Source organism: Orycteropus afer, unplaced genomic scaffold (genome assembly GCF_000298275.1).
Source record: "Orycteropus afer afer isolate SDZICR_OR568_19922 unplaced genomic scaffold, OryAfe1.0 scaffold00291, whole genome shotgun sequence".
Lineage (NCBI taxonomy): Eukaryota > Metazoa > Chordata > Mammalia > Tubulidentata > Orycteropodidae > Orycteropus > Orycteropus afer.
In genome coordinates, this window is record NW_006921878.1 from 4254190 (window position 1) to 4268666 (window position 14477).

Here is a 14477-nt window from a genome sequence, read left to right on the forward strand (position 1 = left end):
CATAGCATAAAATGCACGATGTTAACCATTGTGAAGTGAACAATTTGGTGGTTTTTTTGTAAATTCATGGAGTTGTACAACTCTCACAACCAAACACCAGATCCACTGCCATTGTGTCAATTCCACCTCACAGTGACCCTGTAGGACAGAGTAGAACTGCCCCATAGGGTTTCCAAAGCTGTAATCTTTACAGGAAGGCTGCCTCATCTTTCTCCTGGGGATCGGCTGGGAGTTGGAACACCGGCCTTTCAGTCAGCAGCCTAGCCCTTAACCACTGCGCCACCAGGGCCTCCACTAATCCATTTCCTGGGTCTGTGGGATCCCATAAACGGAACCATATGTGATGTGGTCTTTTGTGTCTGGGTCTCCCACTGAGCCCAGTGGGAGCCACGTGCTGCGGCATGCAGGCCTTGCTTCCTTCAGCGGGCTCGCGCTTGAACGCCGGGGGCTCCAGCGCTGCTTGAAGGCGGTTTGCAAGAGGGGTCAGTGGAGCAGAGCCCAGGGGAAGCTTCTAGGGCTTTGTGCAGTGGCAGGAGGGAGGAGCACGGAGGCCCCCCTTGTCTCAGGCCTAGCGTGTGCTTTTCCTAGAGCGCCTGGTCTGAGGCTGGCCATGTGGGAGCTAGCAGGTCTGGGTCTTGAGCAGTTTAGGCATCTCGGGAGACGGTGCCGGGTTGGGAGGTGGTACTAGATGAGGGGCCCGTCCCTGGGGAGATGGTGCAGGGGCCCGTTTCTGACAGCACCCTGTGCTACTGCCTGTCTCTGCAGAAGTGCGTGTACTGCCGGAAGCGCATGAAGCGGGTGTCAGGCGCCTGTATCCAGTGCTCCTATGAGCACTGCTCCACTTCCTTCCACGTGACGTGTGCCCATGCTGCCGGTGTCCTCATGGAGCCTGATGACTGGCCCTACGTCGTCTCCATCACCTGCTTCAAACACAAGACGGGCACCCACGCGGTGAGTGCCGGCCCGCGCCCCTCACCTGCCCGCGCCGGCCCCTCTGAAGGCCGCCCTTCACCCTCCCAGGTCCAGTTTGTGCCAGCCGTGACCTTGGGCCAGATGGTCATCACCAAGAACCGTAACGGGCTTTACTACCGCTGCCGCATCATCGGCGCTGCCACACAGACCTTCTACGAAGTGAATTTCGACGATGGGTCCTATAGCGACAACCTGTACCCAGAAAGCATCACTGTGAGTCTCACGGTGGAAGTGTGGTGAGGGGGCAGGGAGAGGCCTAGCCTTGGATGGTGTGAGGTATGGAGGGGTCCATGCCCCTAGGGATGGGCAGAGAGGGGGCCATGCCTTATGGGGGACAGGGAGGGGCCCTCCCTCTGAGGGGACAGGTGGCGAGGGCCCAGCTGGCTGAGGCCTCGGGAGGGGAAGCAGTCCTCCCTTGAGCCTGCAGCACCACCCACCGCCCCGGGCCACCCAGGCCTTGTTGGGGGTCGGCAAGCCATGCGATTTCAAGCAGGACTCTGAACATAGTTTGGCTCCTCCTGTGCACCCCTGCTTACATGGCAGGGGGCAGGGAGGCAGTAACCGGTCAGAGAGGAGATGAGAGGCTGCACCTCACCTCGCTCCTCTGTCTGCAGAGTAGAGACTGTGTCCGTCTGGGGCCCCCTCCGGAGGGCGGGTTCGTGGAGCTGCGGTGGGCAGACGGCAACATCTACAAAGCCAAGTTCATCTCCTCAATGACCAGCCACATCTACCAGGTGAGCCTGGAGGGACTGGGGGTGGGGCAGCGGCTTTTGTGTCGGTGGACCATTCACGCTTAGGTTTCAGCACCCCGTCTACACTGGAAGGGGTCTTGGCTGTGTGACATCTCCCACTTTAGGATGTCTTCCTCATTTTTAAAAGAGAAGATGGGTTGAGTTTCTCCACCAGTTGAGGGAATCACATTTGGCAGTTAGGGAAATTATTTTAAAATGTGGCCTTTTAGAAAAGTCACCACATCACGGAGGCCCTGGTAGTACAAACAGGGCACATGCCCGGCTGCTAGTGGAAAACAGGCAGTTCCAGCCCCCCAGAGGCACCTGGGAAGAAAGGCCTGGTGATCTCCTTGTGAAAAACCGCCCCCTGACACGCCATAGGGCAGTTCCACTGTACACGGGGGCGGCCGTGAGTCGGAGTGGACTGATGGTCACTGGTGCTTCCATTCTTTCCGCGCATCTTATGTAAGTCCGTTCTTCCCGCGTACCTTGCTTGAGTTGGCTGTGTCACTCTTTTTGGTGGGTGGGGAAAAGAAGGCTCAGAGCCCCCTGGGGTCGCACAGTAAGTCAGCAGAGCTGTCCTGACCCCTGCTGGCTGCCTCACCTCGGGGCACTCAGCCTCACATTTCTTGCTGGACATGTGGGTTCAGCCTTGTAGGGTGAAAATGAAGGCGCTAAGGAGCCCCCGCAGCTGTGCTGAGTCCACAGTTGGGAGGTGGCTCTGCAGCTTTGGAGAAGCCCTGGTGGCACAATGGTTAAGCACACAGCTGCTGACCAGAAGGCCGGCAGTCAAACCCACCAGGGGTACCACGGTGGAAAGGCCTGGCCGTCTGTTCTTGTCAAGGTCACAGCCTAAACCCTGTGGGGCAGCCCTGCTGGGTCACACGGGGCTGGACTTGATCGAAGGCACCCAGCAAGACACCGCAGCTGTGCAGTGGCCTGAGATCACAGGAGCCCTGGCATCCGGTGAACCCCGGAGTCTGTGCCTCTCTCGCTTTCCCCCCTCATTAGCTGTCCTGGCAGGACCCCCTGATTTTGCCTGTCCCCCATGACTGCACCCTACATCTGGGATACCAGGGGTGGGGGCTCCAGTCCTTCAGCCCTCGGTGAGCTGCACTGTCGGTGAAGGTGGCTGCTAAAAAACCCTGACCACAGGCGTTACTATTGCTACTCGGCCTGGCCACTGGGGGAGGCGTCCACAGCCCATGGCGGCCCAGGGTGGTACAGACGGTTCTGAAAGGTTGGTGGTGTGAGTCCACCCAGAGGTGCCTTGGAAGAAAGGCCTGGTGACCTGCTTTAGAAACATCAACCACTGGAAACTCTGTGGAGCCCATTCTGCTCTGACACGGGTCGCCATGAGTCGGGATTGACGCCACAGCAGCTGGTGTGGTGGTGTTTAGCTCAGCCCAGGACAAAGTGCACTGGCATCCCCCAGCACAGGGAGCAGGAAAGGGTGGCGGGCAGTCCGCACCGTGGCGTCGGCTGGCTCTTCTCTCCACCCCTCCCACCACTTCAGGACAGCCAGGCCTGGGGGCGGCTGCGGGAGAGTACCCAGCCCAGACTCTGGGCCAGAGGGACTTGGAACCCAGCGTGTCTCTCCCGTCACAGCCCTCCTTCACTGCGCCCCGCCCCCACCAGCCCTCATTCCCCCCTTGGGCCCCCAGATTGCACACCTGAGGAAGGCTGGGTGCTGCCAGCCCTAGAGTCGACTGGGATTTGTACTGCTCGGCCTTTGGGACCCATGTGGGGCCAGTGTGGCCTCCAGGAGTGGACCCCGTACTGCCTCGTGGAGAGGAGGAGCAGGGAGATGGCCACCAGCTGAGCGCCCCCCTCCAGCAGCACCCCAGGTACAGCTCCCACCACAGCTGGGAGGGGCTGGCCAGGAGTCGGAGGAGCTCTCACAGGGAACTGCATAGCTGCTCTCCAGTCTCAAAGGAGCCCCGGCGGTTAGCCTTTAACTGCTAACTGAAAGGTTAGTGGCTTGAGCCCACCCAGTGGTTCACAGGCGAAAAACTGAGGACATGCTCCTGAAAAGATGCCATCAAGTCCATTCCAACTCACAGCGCCCCTAGAGGACGGAGCGGAACTGCCCCAGAGGGTTTCCCAGACTCTCAATCTTTACGGAAGCAGATTGCCTAGTCCTTTTCCCAGGGAATGACTGATGGGTTTGAACTGCCGACCTCTCGGTGGAAAGCTGAGTGCTTAATCGCTGCACCACCAGGGCTCCTCCTTGTAAAGACTGAAGCCTAGGAAACCCCATAGGACAATTCTACATGGAATCACTGAGTTGAAATTGACTTGATGATACACACCACCACCACCAAGTCTTGCTCGGAATAAGAAAACCGTCCACATCCCCGTGATCCATTGAAAGGAAACGAGCTTGAAGCCATAGTCTTGCTCACTGCACAGTGTTGGCAGCACGCACTCTAACCTTCCACCTGCTTTGGCAAACAGACGCTGGTCTGTCGATCATCTCTTCTGTGGGAGGGTAGACTATCCCTACACACTGTGTCTGGGATCCAAGGTACCAAGGCCCGACTCTCCGGAATTTTCCACTTCCTCCATAGGGCAGCCCTCTGCTCCCTCAGGACCCGCCCACTGGAAAGCAGTCTGATAGCCCCCAATGTGCGTGCTCCTTGCCTGGGAAGACCTGCTTTCAAGAAGCGCTTCAGAACCCCAGGGCATCTCTTGGAGGGGAAGTTAGTGTTTGTTGAATGCACAGTTGGGGTGGCCCCCTCAGGCCAGGGATCCGCAGCCTGGCACCCCTGTGAGAGATGTCCAGGCCGGGGTCCCCAGAAAAATGTGTGGAAAGTTCCTTTGAAAGTCAAAGCCAGGCTGAGCACGGGCTGGTATCTCATCCTCCCTCAGGACACCTATGAGAGTGGTAGACAAGATGGAAATAAGCCAGCCAGCTGGACATGAGCCAGGAAGCTCTGGGCGGATGGCAGGTGGGGTTGCCCATCCTGTAAGGAAACAGACAAAGCAGCTAGTTGTCCCGACTGGCAAGCCGGAAGTTGTCGCCTCACAGGCAGGCATTCTCCAGAGAATTCCCTCATGTCACCAGGCCCCTGAGGAAGGTCAGCAAGGGGAAGGGCTTACCCCTGAGGAAATGGAGCTAACAGAGCAGCAGATAGTTTAAACACATGGTGGTTCCCTATCCTCAGGGTGCCGGGCGTGGGGTGGGGACTACATCCCTGGACCAGGAGCAGGAGGCTTTGAAATCAAGCGTGGGAGGTTATGAAAGAAAACTGGTGGAGATGCTGGATGTGAGTGTTGGAGCTGTGGGCAACAAGGTGCCTGTGAGGTGTGTGTGTGTGGGGGGGTGCTGTGTGCCTCACGGTCCCAGGGGACACTGTTATCTTGCCTAGCTAAGATGTCCCTGGAGCCATATGGCCCAGGAATGGAGCCTGGGCAGAGCCAGTTACCCAAGAACCTGGGAGGAGCCTACTGACTGCACACTAGCTTGGGCCTGGTCCAGGCGACAGCAGACCTGCCCCCATAGACAACCATGGAGGACCACGTGGATGGGCCCCACCCTGCAAGTCCCCAGGGTGTTGGAGCCATGAGAACCTCCCTCTGCGGCTTCTGGAGCCTGCCAGATTTTCCAGCACATCCTGGAGCCCTTCCTGCCAAGCGAGAAACCCTACAATAATGCTGTGTGTGACGCTGCCATCGGGGGACCTGGGCTCCAGGCTCCTCAGGCTCCCCCAGCAGTACCTCTGACAACTGCACATGAACCTCTGCTCCCTCAGAATAAAAAGCCCTCCCCCAGGAGGTTCAAGGCCAGTGTCTGGGTTCTGGGGAGACACTGCAGAGGGAACTGGGGTGACTCCAGCCCCACGGCCTGCTTACGCCCCCGCAGGGGTGTCTGGGCACTGAGGCGCCCCGTGGGCAGGCAGGACAATCAGCAACCGCCTCATTGTGCTTCTTGCTCAGGAGGAACTAGGGCGCATCTCCCTGGTCTTTCTGACCCAGAAACCTGAGCTAGTTTCCTGGGCTTCTAGACCTCTCCTACCCTCCTGGGACCCTGCTTTTCTGGGGTGATTGAGTCACTGTGTACAGCCTCCTGGAAGCGAGGGAGAGGTTCAGCTGGGCGCAGTGGCCTCTGTGGAGGTGGGCTAAGCCCTGGGCATCCACCGGTGGGTCTGGGGTTCACACCAGCCTCCTGGATCGGGACCTGACTGGCTTTTGTCGTCCACGGCTACTGCTTTCTGAGGGGACCAGGGTTCAGATGAGGGGACCTCACTGTCTCCCCACTAGACAGACCCTGGGAAGGGCTACCCACAATACGCACAATCCTGTGAGCTCCTTGGGACAGGTCTGCAGGTTCCTATCTCCCACGAAGAATGGCCAAGGGTGACCACCTGTCTGAGCATCCAGGCCAGGAGTCGAAGGCCAGGCCGCCGCCTCACTCACTGGCCTGCTGCTTCGGCCCCTTCCTGTCTCTGTCCTCGTTGTGGACAAGTTGCAAGGGAAGTCTGGTCCCAGGTGGTGGCATGAGACCACCTGGAGACTCTTTTCACCCCCACTTAGAACCCTTGGCATCTCAGAAGCCCCTGAGAGGCTGGGCTGGGTGTGGTCAGCAAAGCAAGGGGGGCTTGGCTAGAGCAGTGGGACAGCCCCGCGTGGCCAGGCGAGCACGGAGCACAGGGTCCACCGGGCCTCCACTTGGCCGTGACTCCCCCAAGTCTCAGGATTGTCCCAACCTGTCAGGATGCTCACAGGAAGTGACTGCAAAGGCTCGGACAGAAGGGCCGGCTTCAGGCGTGACCAGATTCTCCATCTCAAGCCGATCGTCATTTCTGTGGGCACAGGCTGGACATCGTGGGCAGTGGGGCGGGGGGCGGTGTGGGACCCTAGCACAGGGGCAAGACCCCAGCATGGACAGGTGCTGAAAACAACATCCCCCTCACAGGTGGAGTTTGAGGATGGCTCCCAGTTGACCGTGAAGCGTGGTGACATCTATACCCTGGAAGAGGAATTGCCCAAGAGGGTCAGGTCTCGGCTGGTGAGTGGCCACAGGGTCGTGCTGTGGGGTCAGGAAGCCCCTCTGTGGGAAGTGGGCCCTGGGGTCACATTGCACCTGAGCTGACCTTGCCTTCCAAGCTGGCCCCAGCTGGGCACCTCCCCTCTCTCCACCCACTGGCCCCACTCCATCCAGGAGGGGCTGCTGAGGATGCCAGTGGGTGGCGGGAGGGCAGAGGGGGCCGCTCTTCCATATTCCTGCAGAGTGGGACACAGCAGGAAGACCCTTCCCAAAGTCTCTGAGCTCAGAAGCTGGGCCACTGGCCACGTGCTCACTGTGCCACTGCACAAGCTGTGTGTTGCGGCGCATGGCCTGCACCTGTGGTGGCTGTCGGCTTAAAAACCATGGTCCTGATACATGTCCCTTTTTAAGGGGACAACGAGTCTGCAGGGGGAGCGGGAGTGATAGCCTCTTCCCACTGCTGCTGTTCGTTTTCTCTCTCTTTATAATCCAGCAGTGAGGTGGGAGAGGGCAGAGGGAGGGAAGGGTAGGGTCACCTGGAGGCTTCCCTGGGAACCCTTGTCCCTGCTCCACCTCCCTGGCTCCTTGTCCTCCAGGAAGTGACCTACCCATCCACCCCAAGGAGAGCCAGCCGCAGGGCAGCCGCAGGGTGTGGGCCCCTTTCCCCTGCAGCCGTCACACACAGGACCAGGGCCCCCAGGGCAGGAGCCTACCAGCAGCCCTCTTTGCATTCAGTTAGCCCACTCAGGGAAGGTCACTCACTGAGGGCCAGTGGCCGAGGCCCCGCCACACTGAGCCTGCCCCTCACTAATCCCTGTGTTCTTTGGTCCCCACAGTCAGTCAGCACAGGGGCCCCCCAGGACAGCATCTTCTCGGGAGAGGAGGCGAAGGCCGCCAAGCGCCCACGGGTGGGCGCCCCACGCACCTCCACCACCACCGAGGACACAGCCCAGAGCCCGGACTACCTGGCTTTCATGGAGAGCTTGCTGCAGGCCCAGGGCCGGCCCGGGGCCCCGTTCTAGAGCGCCCTCCGGCTCCATTCCTCCTCAGGCTCTCAGCCCAGCATGGCCACCCAGCCCCCAGGAAGGAGGCGGCAGCCCTGCACCTGCTCACTGGGAACCCTGGCCTCGCCTCCTTCCTGGCCCAGAGGCCAGCTCCACGCGCAGAGCCCTCTGTGCAGCAAAGGGGCAGGCGCGGCCGGACTCAGGGAGCAGGGCCAGCCAGCTGGGGGCGGCCGGGCCGGGCCGGGCCATGCCGCCCACCTCAGCTCCTCAGATCCTGAACCATGAAAAGCTCTTCTCGAAAAGGTGCTACCACATTGCCTACTGAGCGACTCCAGAATCGTGACCGTGTATATAGACCGCCTTTGTGAAGTTCTTTCTATAAATACATATTGTTTAAAAAAAAAAAAAAAAAGGAAAAATGGAACACAGAAAAAAGGAAAAAATCCCCAAAGTTGTTTTCTAAGAATTGTGGCTTTAAAACACACACACACACAAACCAGAAACGGAAACGTTCATTTTCTCAGAACTGGGATCCGCAAAGGGCGACGACAGCATCTCCTTGTTTTTCGTTTGTTGTTGTTTTAAACTATTATTTGCCGGCACAGTGGACAGGGAGGGCGTTGCGTTGAGCCGGGGCACCTTGTGGTTCGAGGTGGCTCTGTGGCTGGCTGGGACTGTGGGGTCCCCAGGCAAGGACCCTGGTGCCCTTGTGGCCTCGCTCTGGACTTGCCCTCAGCCATGGCTGGACCAGCGCATCCCCCGCCCCCACCTGGTTGGAGGAGGCCGCCGAGTGCTTCGGGGGCTGGCCCTGTGTGCTTGGTCAGCGGGCCTCTGTCCCATCTGCTCACGCCTTTGCAAAATAAACACTTTCTTCTGTTTGCTCGAGCCTTTGCTTCTTCCCCTCGTGAGACCCACTCTGCAGCAGAGGCCTCAGGCATGACCATTTCCTTCCAGGCACTTCTGAGAGGCCTGCCAGGGTGAGGGCCCCCCAAGTGTGTGCATGGCTCAGCAGTGGGCATGTGGGCTTTCTGAGTTTGAGGCTGGCTACGGAGGGTGAGACCTGGAGTGTAGGGGCAGCTGCGAGGCCCAGTCCATCTGTCCGTTCCTAGTCCACTGCCCGGAAGCCTTTAGCTCTGGCGTCGAGTGTGGGGGCTCCCTGGAACCCAGTGTCCCTCTGTGAGGTATGGACTGTGTGTGTGAGAGGGAGCGAAGGCGCCCTCTCCACATGAGAGGAGCGGCCTCTTGAGTTGTGGGTTGGATTTATGAGACAGAAGGAACATCTTTGGTGACGGGCCAGGCAGGATGTGCCCTCCCGTATCACAGGAGGATCCAGGCACCTGGTCCCCACACTTATCTCCATCAGAGGGGCCTCCCCACCCAGCTGTGCCTGGGGCAACAGAAGGGAATGCGCTTGTATGAAAAATAAACATATGAAAAAAAGAAAGTTCTGACAGTTGCCAGCCCATAGAAGGCTGGCAGTTCAACCCCACCAGCCACTCCTCGGAAAGAAGACTGGGCAATCTACTTGGGTAGTGATACCACCTCGGAAACCCAAGGAGGGGTCGATATGAGTCAGGGCCGACTCAACGGCGCATAACAACAGAAGGATTCTAGAAACTGGGAGTGAATGTAAACTTGGGACAGTGAGCCCTGAGCAGGCTGGCAGGACCTCAGAGGTCACCCACCCAGAGCAGGGCACCAGCACTGTGCCCATGCTGCTGGGAAATGCTATTTATGCTGTAAAGAGTGGGAGAGATTCGAGGCGGCCCCACTGCCACGCCCCCCCCCCCCGGTGTGGGCTTTAGGAGTGGCCTGACAGCAAATGTGAAACACTCATTGTCCCCACAAAGACTGATCTGTGTCTTACCATGTGCAAAAAAAAAAAAAAAAAATCCCACCACGCCTGCCCCTTCCCCCAGATTCCAGACGCCCTGATGTACTTTGCTGCTTTCCCTGCCTGGGCCCCTGGGAATTAAAGGCTCTGGAACACCCTGGAGTCACAGTCTTGGCCTTGGATGTGTCTTCATTTTCCACCCGGTGCCACAGGAGGGGCAGGGGTAGGAGGTGGACTCTCAAATCAAGTGGGCATTGAGACCCCAGAAGCTGGCGCCTCCCAGAGGGCTGGGATGGGTGGGTTCCCGGGGTGAACCCTAGGTGCCCAGCCCCGCTCTCGGCTGCAGGCTGACAGTGCTATTGGCCAGGTGGAGAAAGTTCCAGAACCAACCCCTCACCTCGCTTCTCCGAGCCCAGATGGTCAAGTGGTAGCTTGGCTGCTAACCAAGGTCTGGCCAGTTCAAACCCATGCAGCAGTTCCTCCCCAGAAAAACCAGGGGATCTGCTCCCACGAAGGGAACACCGGGAGACAGTTGTACTCCGTCACACAGAGTTGCTGTGAGTCAAGCCCTCACCTCTCTCCAGGGTCAGGGCAGGTGTGTGTGGCAGGGTGGCCGTGACAGCGTGTCCCCTGGGAGTTACCCTGGAGGCTCTGTGGTGCGCTCTGGGCCTTGGTCTTCTTTCGTCTGAGCCCCTCAATTGTTCATGGCCCATGCTGCTCCCCTCACCCACTCACCGGATCCCGACTCTGCTGACCTAGAGCCAGTGGCGTCACGTGGGTTGGGGGTCACCCATCCGTGGGCGGGACCAGACAGGCCCCTCCCCACCCGAGCACCAAATGGCGCGGCCCCGCCCCTCCTGGCCCCGCCCCCACGGCTCCCCAACGCTCCTCCCCATTGGCCAAGGCAGAGATCCTCCTCTCCGCCCATTGGCAGGGGCCAGCGCCTGCCCGCACCCTGACTAGCTAGTGATGGGAAGGGAAACAGACGGGTGACACCAACCCTACTGGGCACTGACTTGGCAGCCCCTACCCCTGCCGCTGATCCTGGGGTCATTTTCGTGTCACTCCTGACAGTGTCCAGGAGCTCTGGGAGCATAGTGCCTAAGGCACTTGACCGCTAACCAGAAGGCTGGCGGTTCAAACCCACCAGCCACTGGGAAGGAACGTTGGGCAATCCTACTTCTGTAGTGATACTGCCTCGGAAACCCAAGGAGGGGTCGCTATGAGTCGGGGCGACTGGAGGGCACATAATAACAACAACAACAACCTGACAGTGTTCAGAGCCCTGGGAGCGTCCTTAGATGGGGGGCACATGGAGACGCCAGACTGCAGGGTCTCAGGGCCGCAGGGCCAGGCTGGGACCTGGGTACCTGTGAGCTGTGTCACTGAGCAAGGCCTGAGGCACCTGCCACAAGCAGCCACAAGGTGGTCAGCACTGGAGGTCTGGCACACATACCCCTGTTCTGGGAGCTGGCAGGAGAGGCAGAAAAGAGCTAAGTGAGGGGGGGTGCCAGGCAACAGCAAGAACAAAGCAGGGAATATGGGTTGAATATTTACATCAGGTAGAGACACTCCTTGGAGAGATCAATCATGGGAGAACAGGGCAGTGTATGCACAGGGAGACAGCTGGGGGTGGGGGAGTGCATGGGAGGGAAGGACACTGGGAAGAGGTAACTATGGGGAGGAAGGGGGAAGAGAGCTGTCACACTGGCAAATTGCAGTCAACGTCATGAGACAAATATGTATGAACTGCTGTATGGAAAATGAATTCGCTCTGTAAACTCACACAAACTGCAATAAAAATTAAAAAAAGAAGAAAAGAACAAAGCAGGGAAAGGCACCAGGGAGTGTTGGGAGGTGTGTGTGTGTGTGTGTGTGTGTGTGTGTTGTTTTAAACTGGCTTGTCCTGGGGGAGATGAGTCAGGGAATCACCAGGACTTCTGGGGGCGGGCATTCCAGGTGGAGGGCACAGCCTGTGCAAAGGCCCTGAGGCAGGCCTGGGCCTGACGGGCTGGAGGAACAGTGAGGAGGGCCATGAAGCTAGAGTGGAGTGAGCCAGGGAGAGAGAGGAGCGAGGGCAGAGAGGGGACAGGCATGTCATGCTGGGCCCCGGGGAGGACTTGGGCTTTTACCGGAGAGAAGGGAGGGAGGCCAGAACCCTAGAGGGCTGTGAGCAGAGGAGGGATGGGACCTGCCTCAGGTGCTCACGGACGCCCTCTGCCTGCTGCAGGGAACATAGACTGTGGAGGGCGAGCGGAGCAGGGAACCAGGGTGGAGGAAGTTGGCTGCACAAGTCCAGGCGAGTGATGATGGGGTTGTACCTGGTGGAGGCAGAGAAGAGGAGGAAGTGGGTGGGTCTGGGATGCGTTTTGAAGGCAGAGCTGAAGGGACTTGCTGATAGATTAGGTGTGGGCGGGGGCTGAGAGGAGGAGAGGACATGTTAGGGATCACCTGATGGGAAGATGGCGCAGGCCAAGGAGGGAGGCAGGGAGAGACCAATGGCTCCATGTGGAATCCAGCTCCCCATGTGAAGGGGCCAAGGGGCAGGGAAGAGGCCCAGACAAGGACAGACATCGAGGTGGTTTATCTGAAGTGGTGGGATTGGGCCGAGAATGCAGGTGAGAGCGAGAAGGGGTGCCCTAGGCTAGCACGGCTGGGACAATGCTCAGGAGAAGCCCGATGAGATTGATGTAGGGGATCCAGGCAGTGGGGGCCTAGGGGCCCGCGAGGCAGCCTGGGGCCCTGGCAGGGTTGTGCCTCCCTGTGCTTCTCCTCTGCAGACCCTTGGATGCCCTGATGGGGTGGCACGTCAGCAGGGAGAACTTCAAGGTCGCCCTCACTTGGACTTGAATCTTCATCCGGCCCCTCCCACCCCTTGTTGGACCCAGGCTATAAAGGAGGTGCTCGGAAGAGAGGAATATGCCAACACACGACAATGCAAATGCACTAGGAAAGTTTATTAGCTAACTTAAGTTAGGGTCTTTGCCCTTACCAGGTCAGTGGCTTAAGCAAAAGACCCCCTGCCCCGATATTCTCACAAATTTATGGAACAATATGGGGAGGGGCAGCACCAGGGCGAGAGGGTACAGATGATTGGTTGTTGCTAAGGGATTTAGGGCAGTGATCTAAGATGTTGGGGGACGTAAAGAAACCCCCCGGCTCCAAATTTCACTTAGGAAAATATTATCTAGGGAGGATGCGGCTCAGGTATGTGGGAGACTTTCAGGAGTCGAGCAAATCTCCGATACGTGCTGAATCCGGATGGCTTTTGTGATGCGTGCTGAGTTTGGAGGAAGTTCCTTGATACCTGCTGAGACTGGAGGGCAGATAAAAGGCCCTAAAGAGTCCAAAAGTTCTGTTAGTAATGCTGACACTAAAAGGTTTCTGGTTAAAGATTTTCCTGGAGGCTACTAGAGCTCTCAGACTCACACCCTGAGCCCTTCTGGAACTCTCCTTGGCGGGTACAAGGCCTGCAGAGTCGCTTGGGACCTGCCCCATTGGGCTGCTGTGGGAGATGGTGTGCGAGCAGTGCTCTGACCAAGGCAGAATCCAGCGCAGGCCCAAGACGTTTTGGTGGAATCGAACTTCCTCTGGCGGCATGCTCGGCTCCCAGGCCCGGATACACCGCCAGCTGCCACTTTCCACAAAGGTTACGGATGTCTCCCAGAGTCGCAAATCTGTTCTCACTCGGACACCAGCTACCGGTAGCCCCAGCGCCGTCAGACGCAGTACTAGCCCTGCCGCCAGAGGGGGCGCTCTTCACGGCCCTCACGGCCGATCGCGACCGCCGCGCCTCCCCCAGGCCGACGCATGCTCTGTCCTCAACCCGCGCGGGTGGAGTTGCAGCCTCCGCCGAGCTCCCAGACCCTGGCTCGGCGGGTGGCTGCAGGTGGCCAGCACAGCCACAGATGCCCTGTCGTTCCCACGGCTTTCCGGAAGGTCGTAAAACTGGCAATTTGGGACAGGCCGTGGCCCGCTGCGGCCAGGGCAGAAGCCTGGAGAAGCCTGGCTGGACTGAAGATGAGCCCATCGCCAGCGCTAGCCTGTGCCGAGCTGCTGCGTCTGCGCTCAGGGGAGGGCTTAGGTGTCCCATCCTGCAAGGTGGTGATTGATGCCAGGGCCTGGGCGGTGGCAGGGACAACAGTGGACACAGTCAGTGCTCTGTGATGTGTAAGGTCCGGGGAAGCTGGTGGATGGTAAAGACATAACTAAAAAAACAAACCAGTTGTCATCACGTTCGTTCTGACTCATAGGGCCTTCATGACTGCGACCTTTCAGAGGCAGATCGCAGCCTTTCTTCCAAGGCACCTCTGGGTGGGTTCAAACTGGCAACGTTTGGGTTAGTATTCAAGTGCTTAACTCTTCGCATCACCCAGGACTCCATGGTAAAGACATGTTGTTGTTATGTGCCGTCAAGTCGGCCCTGACTCATAGCGGCCCCTCCTTGGGTTTCCAAGGCCATAGGTATCACTACAGCAGAAGGATTGCCCAACCTTCCTTCCAAAGAGTGGCTGGTGGGTTTGAACCACCAGCCTTCTGGATATCAGTCAAGTGCCTTAGGCACTATGCTTCCAGAGCTCCTTGGTAAAGACATAAAGGACTGTAAATATGGCTTTGACACTTGTCCTGGAGGACAAGAATAGGGGTGGGAATGGGGAAAAGTCAACAGACACATAGCATGTCAGGGAAGACCCCTTTGAGGAGATGGCATTTAAACAAATGCAACCCCTCAAGGGACAGTATGTCAGAGAAACTCAGGCTGTGGGTACGTTGTATTGAGTCCAGGGTCCTCCTGGAGCAAGAGATGGCAGCCACTCAGGCCCTCTACTCACGTTTGTAAATAAAGTTTTATTGGCACACAGCCACACCCATCATTTACATATTGCCCATGGCTGCTTTCACAGTACAAAGGCAGAGCTGAGAAGATTGGCCTGCAAAGCCAAGAA

At 58.4% G+C, this 14477-nt stretch overlaps 1 protein-coding gene across 1 annotated transcript in view; it reads left to right on the top strand.

Annotated features, from left to right (window-relative positions):
- The window catches only part of KDM4B (lysine demethylase 4B), a 141858-nt gene extending 134143 nt beyond the window's left edge, over positions 1-7715 (top strand). The window contains exons 18-22 of the mRNA XM_042782345.1: positions 766-951; positions 1021-1185; positions 1587-1706; positions 6622-6714; positions 7530-7715. Of these exons, the coding sequence (XP_042638279.1) occupies positions 766-951; positions 1021-1185; positions 1587-1706; positions 6622-6714; positions 7530-7715 (750 nt within the window). The remainder of the gene's footprint in view (positions 1-765; positions 952-1020; positions 1186-1586; positions 1707-6621; positions 6715-7529) is intronic.
- The last annotated feature ends 6762 nt before the right edge of the window (positions 7716-14477 follow it).